This window comes from Quercus robur, chromosome 4 (assembly GCF_932294415.1).
Source record: "Quercus robur chromosome 4, dhQueRobu3.1, whole genome shotgun sequence".
Taxonomy (NCBI): Eukaryota; Viridiplantae; Streptophyta; class Magnoliopsida; order Fagales; family Fagaceae; genus Quercus; species Quercus robur.
The window spans coordinates 50,570,455-50,587,646 of NC_065537.1; the positions used below are offsets into that span (position 1 = coordinate 50,570,455).

The 17,192-nt window shown below is 34.8% G+C and overlaps 2 protein-coding genes and 1 pseudogene across 2 annotated transcripts; 1 reads left to right on the forward strand and 2 right to left on the reverse strand.

The window, feature by feature from the left end:
* Positions 1-3,948: 3,948 nt before the first annotated feature.
* Positions 3,949-4,893, reverse strand: LOC126722119 (F-box/kelch-repeat protein At1g57790-like). The gene has a single exon (XM_050425272.1). It carries the CDS (start codon positions 4,891-4,893, stop codon positions 3,949-3,951), a length of 945 nt encoding a protein of 314 aa, XP_050281229.1.
* A 1,505-nt stretch (positions 4,894-6,398) lies between these two features.
* LOC126722121 (F-box/kelch-repeat protein At1g57790-like) lies at positions 6,399-7,346 on the forward strand. The gene has a single exon (XM_050425274.1). It carries the CDS (start codon positions 6,399-6,401, stop codon positions 7,344-7,346), a length of 948 nt encoding a protein of 315 aa, XP_050281231.1.
* A 513-nt stretch (positions 7,347-7,859) lies between these two features.
* LOC126722863 (pleiotropic drug resistance protein 2-like) lies at positions 7,860-14,389 on the reverse strand (annotated as a pseudogene).
* Positions 14,390-17,192: the final 2,803 nt, after the last annotated feature.

Here is a 17,192-nt window from a genome sequence, read left to right on the forward strand (position 1 = left end):
CATAAGTATTTTGATGAAAATAAGTGCGATAGAGTAGATTTTGAGAGAATAACATCCAACAATGGTAAAAGCAGCAAAAGCTGGGATGCAGGAAACCAAGGAGAAAAGGTGGAGGAACATATTCTGTATGGGTACATGGGTATCGTAGAGGACTTGGACAAAGTAGATTATAACACTAGAAAGTCATGTGTGATCAAGAGTAAGATGGAGATACAGGATCTGGCAAATGCTCCTCTTAGGCCTGATGAGAGGTAGCTGTCCATGAAACACTTTATTACGGATGGTGCTACAATTTTGCGAATCATAGCATGCTTTTTTTTTTTTTTTTTTGGTAAAAAAAAGTTTGTGGCAAATTTCACTAACCTACCATGAGATTTGGGCTAATGTCAACTAGGTCCAAGATATTTCAAAACAGACCAAATTAGTCCCTAAACTTGAGTTAGCCCCTAACCACCGTTAGACCCGTTAGTTTGTGCCATATTCTCCCTCTCCTCTCTCTAATTCGCTCCTTTGTCAGTCATCCCTCTCTTCTCTTTCTCTCATCTCAATTATTCATATACAGAGATTCAAGACAGCCAAAACAAAAAATTATTCTCTTGTACAAAACCACATGAAACCAACGCAAAAATCCTGAGATTTAGTTTTGAATTCATGAAAATCCTATGCCAAAAATAAAAAGCTTGAGTGAGGGAAATTGTCAATTTTACAAAAAAATTAAGATCTAAAATTATGTCGTACCTATATTTCTCAAGTAGCCGACTGATATGAACAGGCTAGAATGTGGGGCTGGAATGTGTTCAATGGTGGTGGAGGTGTAGATTTCCCATCGTCTTCTAGTAGAAATAGAAGCTTATTTTTTACAAAATCACTACCTCACCACAAAATTGTTACAAAGCCCACTACCGCAAACAAATCTTACACACACTTACTTAGACACATTCATATACATGGAGCATGCGTTATATGAGCTGTACATCCAAAGCCATTTCAAAATCTACCCCAAAATCTCTTTTTCCAAACCCTAAAACACCTAGTTCTCCAGTTTACAAACCAAAATCAAAATCACTAAATCCCTAAAGCCAATAGAAAACCCAATCCCTAAATTAACCAATCACAAAACCAAAGACAAAAGGAGATTTTGGCCATAAATGACTGGAGGAAATAAAGAAGAGTATAAGAAAGATGGAGAGGAGAAGGCAACAATTAGTGGTTATGGTGGCATCATTGAGCTTAGCTACCATCTGTGGTGGTGTGGGCTTCATGGAGCTATGGCTAAGTTTGAGAGAGAGATAACCATCGTAGTGATAGTTCGTGGCAGCTATGGCCTGCTAGAAATAACCATGATATTTTGAGGGATTTGATCTGAATTTCATGTTCTTTATGTTCTTAACATACGTATCAAATTTCGTTTAAATTGGATGTTATTTACTATTTGATCATTTAACTTATTTTTTATATATAACTTTAGATTACAAAAACTTAAAATTATAACATTTATTAAATGACATAATAATTGATTTTTGATCTTCTTGAAATTTGTAAGCATTAAAAATGTAATAAGAACATGTAATCTAACGGTTAGATTTTCAAAATTCACACTCAATATAAAGATATATAATGAGTTTGTAGGGTTTTTCTCCAAACTAGTTTGGAGAGAAACTTTGTTCCTTGGCATTAGCCCAAACCTCAGGATAGGTTAGTGAAATTTACCCAGAAGTTTATCTTAGTGGTTTAGTACTCCTTATGTAAACAGATATTGTCTCTCTTTTTCTTTTTTTATGAATGTGATTCTGTGAACAGATATTGACTTGAAACATTGTTTCCTTTACATAAATATGTTTTGCTTTTAATGATTAGGCTACATTGGACAAGAAGAGCTTCATATGATACCATAAATTCAAATCGTTTTTACATAGATATGACTCTGTAACATAAATTCAAATCGCACGGTCTAGACCTTAATATACATGATTGTTGTGAGGAGAAGTTATTCAACATTTTCCCTTCTATTGTGAACCACTAAAACTTGGGCGTTGTCTTTTTTTATTTTTTTTCCTCTCTCTAAAACCTGGAATGTTTATTGTATATATATTGAAAATAAGCTAAAAATATTGTAACTTAACTAATACATTGTGGTGTTTTCAATAGAGATGCTTATTGTTCAAATCCCCCCTTCCTTTTTAATTATTGAATTATAAAAAATAAAAAATAAATAAAATTAAGAAATTTTGGTTAGGTTCAACAGACCCCCTTCTCCCCTCCAAATAAAATCAACTTCTCTATTAGGACTCACAATGTTGCGGGAGGAGGGGATACCTAAAGAGGTGATAGAGATATGTGATTAAAAGTGTCTTCATGAGCAATGGTGTGACAAAGCCTTAGTTAAATTACCGATTGAACTTTTGGTATATGGTAAATTTAATTATTTAACCAATATTTCTAACACTCCCACTTATGTGTGAGCCAAAACTACATTTTAATAGGTGAGGACTAACACGTGAAAATTTAAATGAGATGTAGAGTGGAGGAGATAGAGATTGTGAGAATTTAAATGAGGCGTAGAGTGGAGGAGACAGAGATCGAACTCAGGATCTTATGCTCAGATACTATGTTAAATTACCGATTGTTCCAAAACTTTTGGGATATGGTAAATTTAATTATTTAACCAATAATTCTAACAACCTTCAAGCTTGAGTTGAGGGCTCTCAAAGATGGGTACTACTTACCTAGAAATTGAACTTGACTCTTTGACCACTATTGATATTATTTGACCAAGCAAGATCATTAATATTTTTTTGAGACTTTTTATAGATGAGTGTGTGTGTCTAATAGGAATGTGAATAAAGCAGGCTTAATCATTTCTATAGAGAGGCTAATGGATGCACGTATGTCCTTTCTAATGTTGTGTGTACAAGTGTTTGTAAAGTTCCACATTGATTAATGATGAGGAGAATGAGTGAATAATACTAATATAACATAGCTGAGCTCATTTACATTGGGCTTAGGCCTTTTAGGTTAAGTGTATTTTAATATTTTATATTAACTACTTAAGGAGTCTCCCTAAGGTATTTATCTTATATTGCACACACAGGGCTAATGTTGTGTATTTTGGAAAGCAAGTATGTAAAATAGGAAAAAAAAATTTATGCTAAAATATACATGAATTTTTTTGTAAATAAAAAAAACCAAATTTTTAATGCTAAAATGTACTTGAGTTTTTAGTCCACAACAACAGCTACAAGCAAATCAAAGCCCAAATGGGCCTTTAGGTATCTCAATAAGAATGGTCTTGTCGCCCACTTGGAAGGTCACAAGCTTATAGAGTGTCCAAGACATTTAAAAAACCCTATTTAATGTGACAAGCTGCTACATAGAGGGTAACATAGCTATTTAATAATTTAATTGTCATATGGTGATATTGAAAATTTTCATTATTGTGTTTAAAAAACAAAAATAAAGCCAATCAACTAATCAAGATCGATTTAACACTAACAAGACTTAATTACCTAAACCTTCCGTCCAAATTTGTGTTCTTTTTTTGATTTGTTTCAGATGTTATTGTGTTGATGGTTTATTGGTTTTTAAGTAATTGTAATGTGATATGAGTTTTTATTATTATTATTTATTTTAATTTAATTGCCAGAGGTTATTAACACATAAACTAGCACATCATTTTGTTAAAAACTTGTAATAGAAGGAGATGGTATCCCTAGCAGTAGTCTTTGAAAACACTAATTCATTCTTATGATCCAATATGAACAATGACAATGAGGAGTCCAAGAAAGGCAGGTCAAATAGGTCATTGTCCTAAAATTATTGCTGACAATGTAAATAACTTTTCATGCATAACAAAAATTCATATATTACAACTCATAATTAAAACTATTAACCACAACAAGACATGTATACTTTAGGTTCAACATACTGCCTTACAGTAGGTCCAAAAGACTAAATCATTACCCAATATTGTACTAAATCACGGCTTACAGTAGAACAAGGTAAAGACTTTGAAATACATAGACTTTCCAAGTCAAACACGTAAAGAAGTCTCTGGCAGTTCATCGTAAAGTAGATTGAGTTTGTTTTAATTCCCAACTCTGTTGCCAAAGAATGCATGCAACCAGTGTTATTATGCTGGCATAAGAAAATAGTTCGATCTCCTATACTTTTCACTTTAACCCACCTCTTCTCTTCAAAATCCATTCGGAAGACAAAGAATCCATAGACCTCTTCCATGCGAAATCCAAAAAACATCATGTGAACTAGAAAGAGTTCACCACAAGATTCAACGATAAAAGCATCAAATCTTGGAAGGTCCAAAGGTGATGGCCAAGGAAGTTCCTCCATTATAATTCGTGTAAACTGGACTGTTCGACCCACAACTTCAGCTGTATACAAAGTATATCTTGACGCCAAACAATAGATTGTTTTTCCAACCATTGCAACGTTCTTTAAATTAACATCTTCAGCAAATATATCAACTTGTTCGTTAAATTCAAAGTCACCCTTCTGACAAACCAAAAGAGAGTTTTCCAATCTATTGAAGAACAAGATATGACATTCAGGATCACTTGGAGACGATGATAGAATGCAGCAGCTGTAATTAATGGATTTCAATGATGGGAGCAGAGCCTTTTCTAAAGAGATGGGATTCCAAAGATAACAATCCATTGAATCAGGATCAACCAAAACCAACCATCCATGAGAACAAGCGTATATTAGTTTGTTGCACATCTCAGGAATATTTTTTGTCTGATAATGATTTTTTGATACGTCGAAGAAAGTTTGCCTCTGTCCTTGCTTAACATCAAGGATTACAAGCCAAGGATACAATCGAGAGGCAATGAAAGGATAGGAATGCGTATTTTGATTCTCTACTTTTTCTACTTCCATTTTGTTTGCGCTGTCACCAATTAAAATCACAATTAGTATATGGGATACAAAATAAAATAAACCACATTAATTGAGTACATGGGATACAAAATAAAAACCAACTAAGCTACTACGGTCACATTACAAAGCACAATACTAAAGTTTGGTATCTCGTAGTTTCTAATAACTTATTTGTTAAATGTGAGACAAATAGATAAAATTTAAAATGAGACCAAAAAAAAAAAAAAAAAAAAAAAAATAGAACTTTGGCCACCAATGTCGATCAAACCCAAAAATCAGGAGAGTAAGGATCCCAAATAGTTGCAAATATGAAAAAGGAATATGTTAAAGTTAAAGGAGAAAAAAATATAGTAAAGAGAGCAGGAGCAAGAAAAAGAGAAAAAGATAACAAAAAAAATACATGAGGCCCAACAACCTGGACAGTGTAAAACCCTAAATGGTTATATTGTTTATATAATGAAGTACAAAAAACACATAAAAACCTAAGGGTGTTTAAATGGAACAAAGGTTTATTAAAAGCACCGATTATGGAGGCAGAAAGTATTGGAAAGTAAGATTTGTTCTAGCAAGAACACAAAATCAGTGCACTAGTTATCAATCTTAGGCATGATAAGAATCAGGTATCATAAATCAAATTCAATATAAGCAAAAAGAGATGATAAGTGTTAAAAGAACATAAATTCATTAGAGTTCAAAGCAAATACAAAAATAGATCAAAACCTGGATCCGAGGGAAGTCCTCGAACGAGGAAGAGCAAACTCAGGCAGATGCACTACTACTTGAGAGACAAAATATTTGTTTGGCGTTTGCCTTTTGAGGTTTTTCTCTTATTTGGTGGTGGAATAGTTTTAAATTGAAGAAACTTTGTATATATAATAAACTTCGTATTCCTAGTCCAAGTGCAATTCGTATTACTATTATTCAAAGGAAAGCCACCGCCTGTTCTAACTTCTAAGTGCATTATTAGGAGTCTAAACAGAGAACTAATAAGTTTAACTGTTTAAGTGCATTATTAGGAGTCTTATTATTATTCCTTGTTCCACAAGGACAAGGAAAGCCACCGCCTGAATAGAACTAAGTTCCAAGTGCATTAGGAGTCTAAATAAATAGCTTATAAAAGTCGAATAGTGCATTAGAAGTCTCAGGTTGACGACAGAAACAATTCCTTCAATAAGGAAAAGCAATAAAGAGTGATACTGTTTCTCTTTCAGTATATAGCCTTTACGTAAAGAAGGACGAAATCGGCGGGAGTGGAACTACACATGGCCAAACAAATTGTTAGATATTCTACCGAAGATCAAGAAAATCAAGAAAATAAAAAGGGATTATATAGATCCTGGTCTCATCTTCCACCTGAGCTTCTATGTTTAGTTTCCTCATATCTTTTAGCTGGGGACTTTAGAACCTTTCGTGTTATATGCAAATCATGGCGATCAAGCACTTCTCTTCCTCGACCAGCGGTCTCAACCTTAACTGATTCTCCATGGTCTCTGTCTCCATGTTTAATGTCCGTTGGCTCGCATAAATGCTCATTCTTTCACCCTGCGTACCAAAAGCACGATGCATGTGAGATCGACATTCCAGAATTATTGGATGCACGTATTCGCTTCTCAAAGTATGGTTGGTTGCTCTTGACTGGATATGGATATGACAATTTTAGTGTCTTTTTCTTCAATCCTTTCACAAAGGAAAAAGTAGAACTCCCTAAATACACAAATAGAGAATCATTCGTTACCATGAGTTTTTCTTCTCCGCCTACTTCTTCTGACTGTTTTGTTATTGGAATTTGTGGGTGGGATGATTTTGGCTTCATTAAACGTGGAGAAAAACGTTGGACTTCCCATAAAATTATTAAAAGGCCAGAATTTACGCCATCAACATATTGCAATCCAATCTTACACAAAGGATTGTGCTATTGTTTGGGTGAGAATGGAGGATTAGGAGTATTTGATCCAAACGACAACCCAAGTAATTGGATTATTTATCATAATGATAAAATTCCCCCTATTCAAGAAAAGCTCGATTCAGTTCATCGAAGTTACTTGGTGGAAAGTGATGAAGGGAAGCTTTTAGCAATATTCATGGTTGAGGAGGGTGACACTAAGACACCAATTCATGTTTTTGAACTACCTAAGTTACAAGTAAATAAAAACATGATGAAACCTCGCAAGATTGTCTGTCGTATTGTGAGAAGTTTGGGAAATAGAATCCTATATATCAGTCTTGGAGGGTCTTTCTTAGAACCTGTTGTGCCAAGAGGATTGGGCGACAAGATTTACTTGCCAATTATCCAAGACAAGAAAAACATATACTACTCTCTCAGTACTGGCAAGTATCATTTCATATTCGATGATTATTCTGCCAAAAACATTCATAGATTACAACTACCGATGAATTGTTGTTGGATTCAGGGCAGGCCAAAACTGACTTTAAACAAAGACTTTGAATGGTGATTAAGAGAATTCCTCTCTCTCGCGCTAGAGATTTATAATTGATTATAGAGAATTAATAGACTAAGATGTACTAGTGTTGCTTCTCTTTTTTACTTCCCTATTGGTTTTAACCCAAGTTCTTTTAGTTACTGAAATGATTTCTCTTATTTGGAGTTCTGGACAAAATCTATAGTGGTTACTGTTAAGGTGTTAACTTTTGATTTTATCAATATATTCTTAAAGTGATATTTCTTGCCTGGATAAAAATGTGTTTTGCATTGACTTTGTACAGATTATTAGACTTTACAGAAAATTCATCATCGAAAAAAAAAAAAAAAAAAAACATTTGACGGATTAGATTTTGATAACAAAACCAAACTTTTGAATGTTAATTTTAAATAACTGTGCAATAAGCAGTGAATTCTTACTTCTTATGACCACAACTCAATTTAACACACACAAACTTCTATATACAAGGACTTGAATTTGTGAAAAAAATTATTGAAAATGAAGATTAAAATAATGAGTCGTTTATTGGGTGTTGATCTACAAAGTTGGTAAAAATAAAATACAATGCCAATCATATCTTTTAGCTAGATCAGTTGGTCAGGCAAAATCTTATCATTGTCAAAGCTTGAGTCCTTTATTATCTCCTTTGGAAGTTGAGGAACTTGATGCCATAGACAAAGACAAAGAAGAAAAGGAGGACAAAGCCAATATGGGCCACAACAACAGCTCCAAGGAAGTCATATTCAAAGCCAAAACGGGACTTTAGGTAATATTTCACTGTCAGATAACCTTATCCAGTACCTCAATTGGAGTAGTCTGTTCACCCACTTGAGAGGTAACAAGCCCATTGAGTGTCCAAGACACTAGAGAACACCAGTAATACCACCTCCACCATATTGGAATTATCTGCACATGTCAATCATTAGAATTTAGAAATTCAATTTTATTTTAATGTAATGGACTTGAAAATTGTATCATAATCTACTTTCTTTTATGCAAATTTGTATTATAATCTTGAATGGTGAATTTTGCATTGGGAGAACATCTCTTTCATTTAAATCCTCTCATTCCCTCTAATTTTGTAGTCAGATTTGTGACACATTATTTATTTGATTTGTATGGTTTTCTTGGAGATTTTTTAGTCACATATCTCTCAACTAGCTAAAAAATTGAATTTGGGGATTTACATGGGATGGGATCCTTTCCTATATTGGTAGCACAATCACATAAATATTACCAAACCATACTTTTTCCTACCACGTGGAATGTATGCATAAGACATGATTTCCCATTGCTTTTGAATAAGCTGCTTTTGTTTATATAAATGTTCAATGCTAAAAACGATTCATAGAAGTATTAAGATCCTCTCCATTTGAAAATGCTTTAGGCAATTTCAATGCATGCTTTATCTTGATCAATAATGTATTGTTGAAGCTATTGGAATAATAAAAAAAAAATGTATTCATTTGACTCCGACAAGGTTTCCCAACTCCCTATCAAGATATGCAAATCATCATTCAGCCCCTGATGGAAACTTCAGTTCATTAAGGTTTTCTACACTCTATTAATTGTGACATAAGTGAAGCCAGGATTTGACCCCCGAGGGGGCAAAATTTATCTGACCGACACTCACATGCACGTTTAAATCACTTTAGAAAATGCTTCTGTGTACTATACTCCTTAGGAGGATATATCATACTATATTCTGTGTTATTGTTTAGATATTACTTACCGGCCTTGGGATGAGAAAACCAGAGAAGAGGTTCCAGAAGCTTAGGAAGAAGGACATAACAATGGCAGCAATTTGGGGGCCAGGAGTCAGAGCTATAACCATCATCCCATACAATGTGAAGTACATAAAGCACATCAAGATAAATATGTAAAACCACAAGAACTTTTCAAGTCGCCAATGGAATCCAATCATTGAGTAAAGGATAAGAGTGTAGGCAAAAGTTTGGATAGCAACATAAATTATCTCTACAGCCACCTGCAGGGCATAAGATATAAATGCGAATTATTTTTGTTGCAAGTCACAGTATTATTCTTTTATTATTTTTTTTTTCTCTCAATTATTTTCTTTACCTGAGAAAGTGCATAAGGCAAGGCTGAATACATTCCCGCTGCTCTTTCGCAGTAGAAAACTGTCCTTTCGATTGCCACAACAGACTGCACTGCAGCAGTGTTGGTGCTTCCAAGGAAAAGAATAGCAACATGCATAACCCCCATCAAATTCAGCAGGTCTTGTTCCCTCTGCCTGTTGACATGATAATTTCACCATTAAACAAGCACAGAAATAGTATACTTAATTATAGTTACATTTGTTTTAAGACTCTAACAGGTCAATGGTATGATTTTCCAACTAAAAAGAAGTATATATATATATTTTTTATTGCTTGTGTAACTATGCAGAATTCTACAACATGACTAGCTAAGCTCAAGTTAATAACTTTCTTTGACCATAATCTTTCCTAAGTGCATGCTTAAAATTAGATAATATAAATGCGTTGTTTAACTGATCATACCCTATGGGTTAATGATCCTGTGCAAGTGGACTACAATTTACTGTAAGAGTCATAACCATACCCTGGTAGTTGAATAAAATTATCTGGATAAAGATAGGAAAATCAGACTCATAAGACTTACGTCTTATCTCCTTTTTTCCAGAAAATTAGTCCAAATATAACACCAATGACTATTGTCATGAGGAACTGAATGGCATTATATCGTGGGTTTCTCCAATAAGACCAATATTGCTTCCAAAAGCAAGCTTTACATTGAATCACAAATGATTGGGAATATTTGGTTGGGAAGTAAAGTTTGTTTGATCCTGGTGCCGGTGTGCTTAGCTCTTTGATGAGTTCTTGATTCCTCCTGTAGAAGACATCAATGTAGAAAATCTTAGTATAGTTGAAAAAGAATTTGAAAATTGTAAGAGGAAATAATGGGCTGGAATTTTTTGAGAATATCTTATGTTCTCCTTACTTGAACGGTTCAGAATTGGCATAAATTTCTGCAAAATCCACATCAAGTTGACCCTCAACTGCTGGAGAACTGATTTCTAGCATCCATGTTGCAGGATTATATCCATCTTTGATCTTAAAAACATTTGGGATAGCCTGCAATTGTCATATATTAGTTTGTGACTAAAATACCTAAGAGTTACCGCATTGATATCCTGCAGTGGCCATACACATTAGTTTGTGATAAAAACTTCAGAGTTACTGCTATAAATTGCTATTGATTCTCCAAGCATTGAGAAAAAAATGTGCTATTCACCTCAAAGTATTCTACGAGCTTGTGAGAATGGCAACCGAGGGGTCCAGCAAAAATGACTTGTCCACCTCTCTTCATCAGCAGCAGCTGTGGACAATTTGATATATTTAGAAGTGTTATGTGGCTATAGGACAGTCAGACACACAGGTCTCAAATGCAAAAATGACGATATTGATCCATCCCATATACCTCATCGAAAGCTTCAAAAATGTCTATGCTTGGCTGGTGAATTGTGCAGACAACAGTTCTCCCTGTGTCCACTGTGTTTCTCACTGTACGCATTACAATTGCTGCAGCTCTAGCATCAAGGCCTGATGTCGGCTCATCCATGAATATGATGGAGGGATTAGCAACCAATTCTACAGCTATTGTGAGTCTCTTTCTCTGCTCAGTTGACAGGCCATCTACTCCTGGAAGACCAACTATAGAATTCCTCAATGGATTTAGCTCAACTAAGTCCATGACTTCCTCAACAAACATCTATAGCACAAAAAATGAAACTATGTTCAGTAATACCATTGGAAAAACTTTTAGTTCCTAGACATATATGATAAATGGAAAATTGGGAGCTACATATTATGAGTTACATATATACTATTAATAGACAGTTATTCATGTCAAGAAACAAAGTTTGGATGGGTTAAGAAACTCCAATTTTGTTCTTGTCCTGACACCAAAATATTGTAAGCTGAATTTAGAAAAAGAAAGTTGAAATAAATCTAAATGGCAAAAATGAATCATGAAAATGGCTCCAAGTTGTACAATTAATGATTTTGTGAAGTTTTTTTCTACCTACATGACCCATAAATATATGGCCTGAGGCACAAGTTTGTCTTTTTTCTTAGGAAGGATAAATAACCTATTAAATTGAAAGATAAAATAGAATAAGCTCATATAGAAATGACTTGCTTGGAAAATTAAATTAGATTTTGGACAAAAAAACATGCCTTTCAAGTTTCTTGCTTAACTTCCTTAGCAAGACGCAGCCAGGCAGAGTACACAAGAGATTCATAGATAGTAACATTGGGTGAATGGATATCATTCTGTTCACAATAACCGCTAACCCGAGCAAAAGTTGCTTGGTTCTTCAGGTAACCAGATATGCTGATACTTCCTTCAATGTACACGCCAGTTTTTCTTCCTGCTAGAACATCCATCAATGTGGTCTTTCCAGCACCACTTACATCAACCAATGCTGTTAAAATACCAGGCCTGAAAGCACCACTAACATCTCGTAACAGTTGGAGACGACTTTCTTCAATTCCTTCGCTCTTCATTTCCTGATGAAGAAACTAGTGTTCAGCATATAGATTTCAAAAACTCAAAGGTTTAAACTTTTGAATTGGAAATTATTTCAAGATGTTAGCTTCATGTGACACAAAATATTATGAGCCAAATTATTAGGACAACCTCACTATAGAGTCGTTTGATCTTATGTAGCATTTGAAATATCTTGACAACTTAAGTTGATGAGCACCTTCTAGACATTCAAGATATCACTATCATTCAATTAATAGTCTAGCAGTCCACTTATGATGCACTCTACGAAGAATGATTAAAAGGTATAAATGATCAGTCTATTGGGTAAATTAACCTTTTATATTGACTATTTATGGAATCAGTTTCTCTTTTTTTTCATTTTCTTCCAACTGTAAAGCGATTCTGCAAAATGGAAAGAGATAAATGAGAAATAGGACTTACAGCTGGCATATCAACATAGTAATTTACATGATTAAATACAAGTGACAAGGGCTGGAATGACAACACCATTCCTCTTCTAGTAGGTGCATTCTCTGCCGCAGTACGAATTGAGTTGTCTGGAGTGTTCTTCATTGCATCAACGCCTGTACTCATTCACATGTTATCACTATTAACAGCAGGCACCATTTATTTCCTTAGAGCAACTATATAGATGATTTCATAAAGAGATAGAACTGCAAATTATGGAACCTTGAAATAATGGAGCGGTTAAAGATTTACTCATTTCTATGCCCCTCATCTGAAGCTGTCCATCAGAGGACTGCTTTCCACTCTTTTTATCGTCATCCTCCTCAACAATAACGGATTTAGAATCACCTAAAGCTGCGTTTGATTTTCAAAGCAATGTCACCTCAAAAATCTTTTTTTGTAACTGAACTGGAGATTAGTATGGTAAATGATTGCTTACGATTTAGAAAAGTGAGTGCTATGATAAAACAGATGTTAAAAAGCACAGAAAACCCAAGGAGTGCCCCAACACAAATCCAGTACCAATGGTCTTCCTTAAACATGCCCCTGTTCCTGAGAAGAGCCTTTCCAACGATGGGTTCAGGAATACTTGGGTCAGGATTGGGCTGTAAAAAGGCAAAAGTGAAGACAATTAAATGAAAGTATTTTAAAGGAACAAAATGACTGTTTGCAAGTTTGCTTGAAGATCTTACTGCACTCCATCTTTTGTCAAGAAATTCATTGATGGCTATGGCATTCTGTCCATACATCATGGGAGAAATGTAGTAGCCCCATAATATCCATGGTGCAATGTCATCTAAACAAGGAGAGGGAATTAGGTGTTTTCACTGTCATTTTAGTTCTTAAGAACACTGTCATGGCAATAATTGACATTATGGTAATCTGGGTTGTCTTGAATATATATATAAAAGAGTTGCACTTCATCAATAGCCACTCTCTTGCAAAGCATGCCATGAAGAGTTCCCAATTGGAAATTCCATACTTCTCTTTTACTAATGCTGCAGGATGGGCTTTAGATCTATCATATGGAATTCCAAGCTCTTCAGAAAGTTTCTGGCTAATGTGAAAATTATTGAAGTGACCTACAAATTCAGGAACACTGGTATATCGGTAAGGTTCATTCTTTTTGCACCAATACTGCTCCTGATCCTTTTTGGAAGTAACCTCTTGCAAAAAGTCTGCAACTCATTTCCTTTCAGGGCACTTGAAGCCCACATTTTCAAAAAATTCAAGTACATTCTCATGTGGACCTTGGTAGACAATCTGACCCTCTGAAAGTAAAATAATGTCATCAAAAAGATCAAAGGTTTCTGGCGCAGGTTGCAGAAGAGAAATTATCATTGTCACATCCATTATATGAACCATCTGCCTCATGAACTTGACTATCTGGAAAGTAGTTGAACTGTCCAGACCAGTTGATATTTCATCCATGAAAAGAGCTTTTGCTGGTCCAACCAGCATCTCTCCTGGATTCAGTATAATCATTCCTATTAGACTTCAGTAAAGTCCAAAAATTGTACTAAAAAAAACACCGCCACTGAACTTTTATATGTAGTCCTTTTTTCCTATTTTTACATACCTGTAGTTACACGCTTCTTTTGTCCGCCGGATATGCCTCTTGTCATCTCATCACCCACCATAATGTCAGCACAAATATCCAATCCAAGAGTCTGTTATGCATACTTTGAAAAGTTAGACAAAAAAATTTGCCTAATAAATACAAGGTCAATTACCATCAAGACATAATGTCAACATACCTTGAGAACATAGTCCGTAACAAGACTTGTTTCTTGGCCTGCCATTGCTGTGGCTTTCATGAATGCATCCATTTCAGAATCTGGTTTTATTCCTGCTTCTTTTTCTCATCTTGACAATTCTGCCAACAGTTCATAAGCTGCTCCAACTCCCAAACAACGTCCTGAAAAGTCCAACGTCTCTCTGACTGTCATTTCCCCATGATGAAGATCATGTTGGCTAATGTATGCACAAGTTCTCTGAGGAACAAATTCTGATAATTCATGACCACAGTAACTGACTCTCCCTGATTCCTGTTTCGTAGAAGTTGTTAATGAAAAAGTTAGAATAGCACAACATAAGAGTGGTCATCATTACTAGAAGTACCAAGAATTCAGCAATTATTTTTGGAAGTCATTGTGAAATAGCTGGCAAATCTATCATATTTCATATTAAGAAACATTTTAAGGAATACGTCAAAGAAAGCAGACATAAAGAACAATCAAACAAGACTTCATGAACATTTTATAAACTAAAATTTCCAGCATTACCTGCTCATTGCACTATTCAAACAGAATTTAGCAAAACCATAGAATTTTTATTTTATTATTTTTTCTTTCATACAACAAAGCCATAGACATTGTCCTAGTGAGAGAGAGCAGGAAATGACACACACCTTGAGATCCTTGTCCTTATTCCTAGCAAGTGTCTGCAGCAATGATGTTTTCCCTGATCCCAGAGGTCCCAGAAGCAGTGTCATTCTGGAGAAAAACCACCAAATTAATCAACAAAACATGTACAAGAAATTCAAAAGGTAAATAATGTATATAAAATAGCCTTGGCACTGCACATGAGAAGGAAAACTAAATAGTTAATTCTAATTCTCAAAAAAAAAAAAAAAAGGTCTTTCTGTTACATATTGTTTCATCAAATAGGTCAGGGAGACAAACTACACCATAAGTTTTACAACAATCCAATACCTTGATGGCTTCACTATTCCACTCACGTCACATAGAATCTTGACAGCCCTTTTCTTCAATGGCAAAAGCTTGATTAACCCAAGAACCGCCTAAATGATCACAACAAAACATTTATCAGTACATATACCAATCTGTAAAACAAATAGAAGTAACATTTCTACTATGATGCTTCGATGACAAAATTTTTTTACTTTCTCAGTGATGCATTGACAACTTGACTGAATTTATATCTCAGTCTCAGACTATCACTGTCAATATGTACATAAAAAATCTAAAATTAAAATCTACTTGGAATTTTCATTCTGACATACTTGAAAAAGAAAAAGAAAAAAAAGAGCAGGATTATCTTTTGTCATTTTGCAAACCAGGCTATGAAATCAGTCTTAGAAACCAATTAACATGAGAGAGAGAGAGAGGTACTATTTTTTCTTAAAATTCAAGAAACTATTATAAGCCTTTGAAACTTTGACTACCCTACCACATACCAAAATCCCCTGTGGATTTACACTAGATTTCTAAGCTAAGTTATAAAGAGATGACAGAAGCAGTAAAATTGGACCATGAAAAAATATAAAACTCTGTTATGAAATTCCTGTTGTGGTAGAAAGCATACATATAATAAAAAATAAAAATAGAAAGCATACATATAATTGGAAATATATATATATATATATATATATGTAGAGACAAATACCTCGATTGAATTCAAAGTTGAATTCAGCAGAGTTGGGAGAGCCCTCGTTCCAACATATGCATCTCCTTCAATTGATAAATGCTCAAACCGGACTTCAATCTAATGTCAATTCTCACCCTGAAAGTAAACAATGATATAAAATCAAAATTAATAATAGAACTTGGATAAAACCAATTAAGAAAGGTACATACTAAAACAATACCATACACTAAAATGAATCTTACCTGTCAGTCCTGTCCCTTAGCCTACGAAGGAGCTTCTCGTTATCTTCTTCAGCAACCTTAAGTACACTCTCAATGAGATGTTTCTTATCCTGCACTCCAAGATTGGTAACATCAATCTCTTCATAACCAACCAGTGGCGGAGCCAGAAATTTATCTTTGGAGGGCCATATATATATATATTTTTTTTTTTGTATGAAATGTAAAATAGTAATATACAATACTTCATAACTAAATTTTTATTTAAATGAAAATTATATTTACTTTTAGACTTTCTTAAATACGTATGTATATTATTAGGTATGAGGAGCCAAAATAATAAGGTTATTTGAAAATTATCAAATTATTTAAGATATTTTCAAATAAATTAATCAATTTTTTCAAAAATTTTGGGGGGGGCCCAGGCCCCCCTTGGTCATCAAGTGGCTCCGCCACTGTAAGCAACCCTCCCATTATCCAAAACTTGCTTCAACATTCCCTTCCTCAACCTATCATACGTTGGAAGCCGCTCTAATGCCGCCCACATCAGCTCCTCTTCATCATCTTCCCTCCCACTCTTCTGAAACACATCACCTTGCACTGTCCAAGCCTCACGCATGCTTGACGAGGCCCAGCTTCTCTTGCTGCTAGATGACCGGAAACTCATCCTCTTGCTGCTCATGGACCTTACAAGTTCATCTCTAGCCATGGCAGCCCCATATATGTGTAATACTATACTTAGTACTTATTTAATGCACTACAAAACTTATGTTGCCATAAAAATTCAAAATAGAACTAAAAAATAGTGTATGAAAAGTTCAAAGAAGTTTGAATAAGCTTATGGACATGTAAATCTTGAATAACAACGTGGAAAGTTTGAGCTAAATTTGGAGAGACAGGTGTGAAAGAATGTGAGGCTTGGTGAATTTGGAGGTGGTTTGGACTTGTTTTATGATGTGGAAGAAAATAGAAGGTACTCACAGTAAGAACAAGCCGACGGTTTATGGCGACGACGTGTGCTAACGGCCTCTTTTGCACCCGTCAGCTTTCATTAATACTCATCAACGAAGAGGAAGTTAAGAAACACTTTACAAGGCACTCAAAGGCTGACGCTTCCATGAAGCTGATGGCGTTAAGGCTGAAGGGGCAGTGTAAGTTGATGACCCTGATAAAGGGTTGCTTGCCACCCGCATATCGTGTATATAAGGAAATAACTTGCTCTCCACGCTTGCTAATACCCAAAGGGATT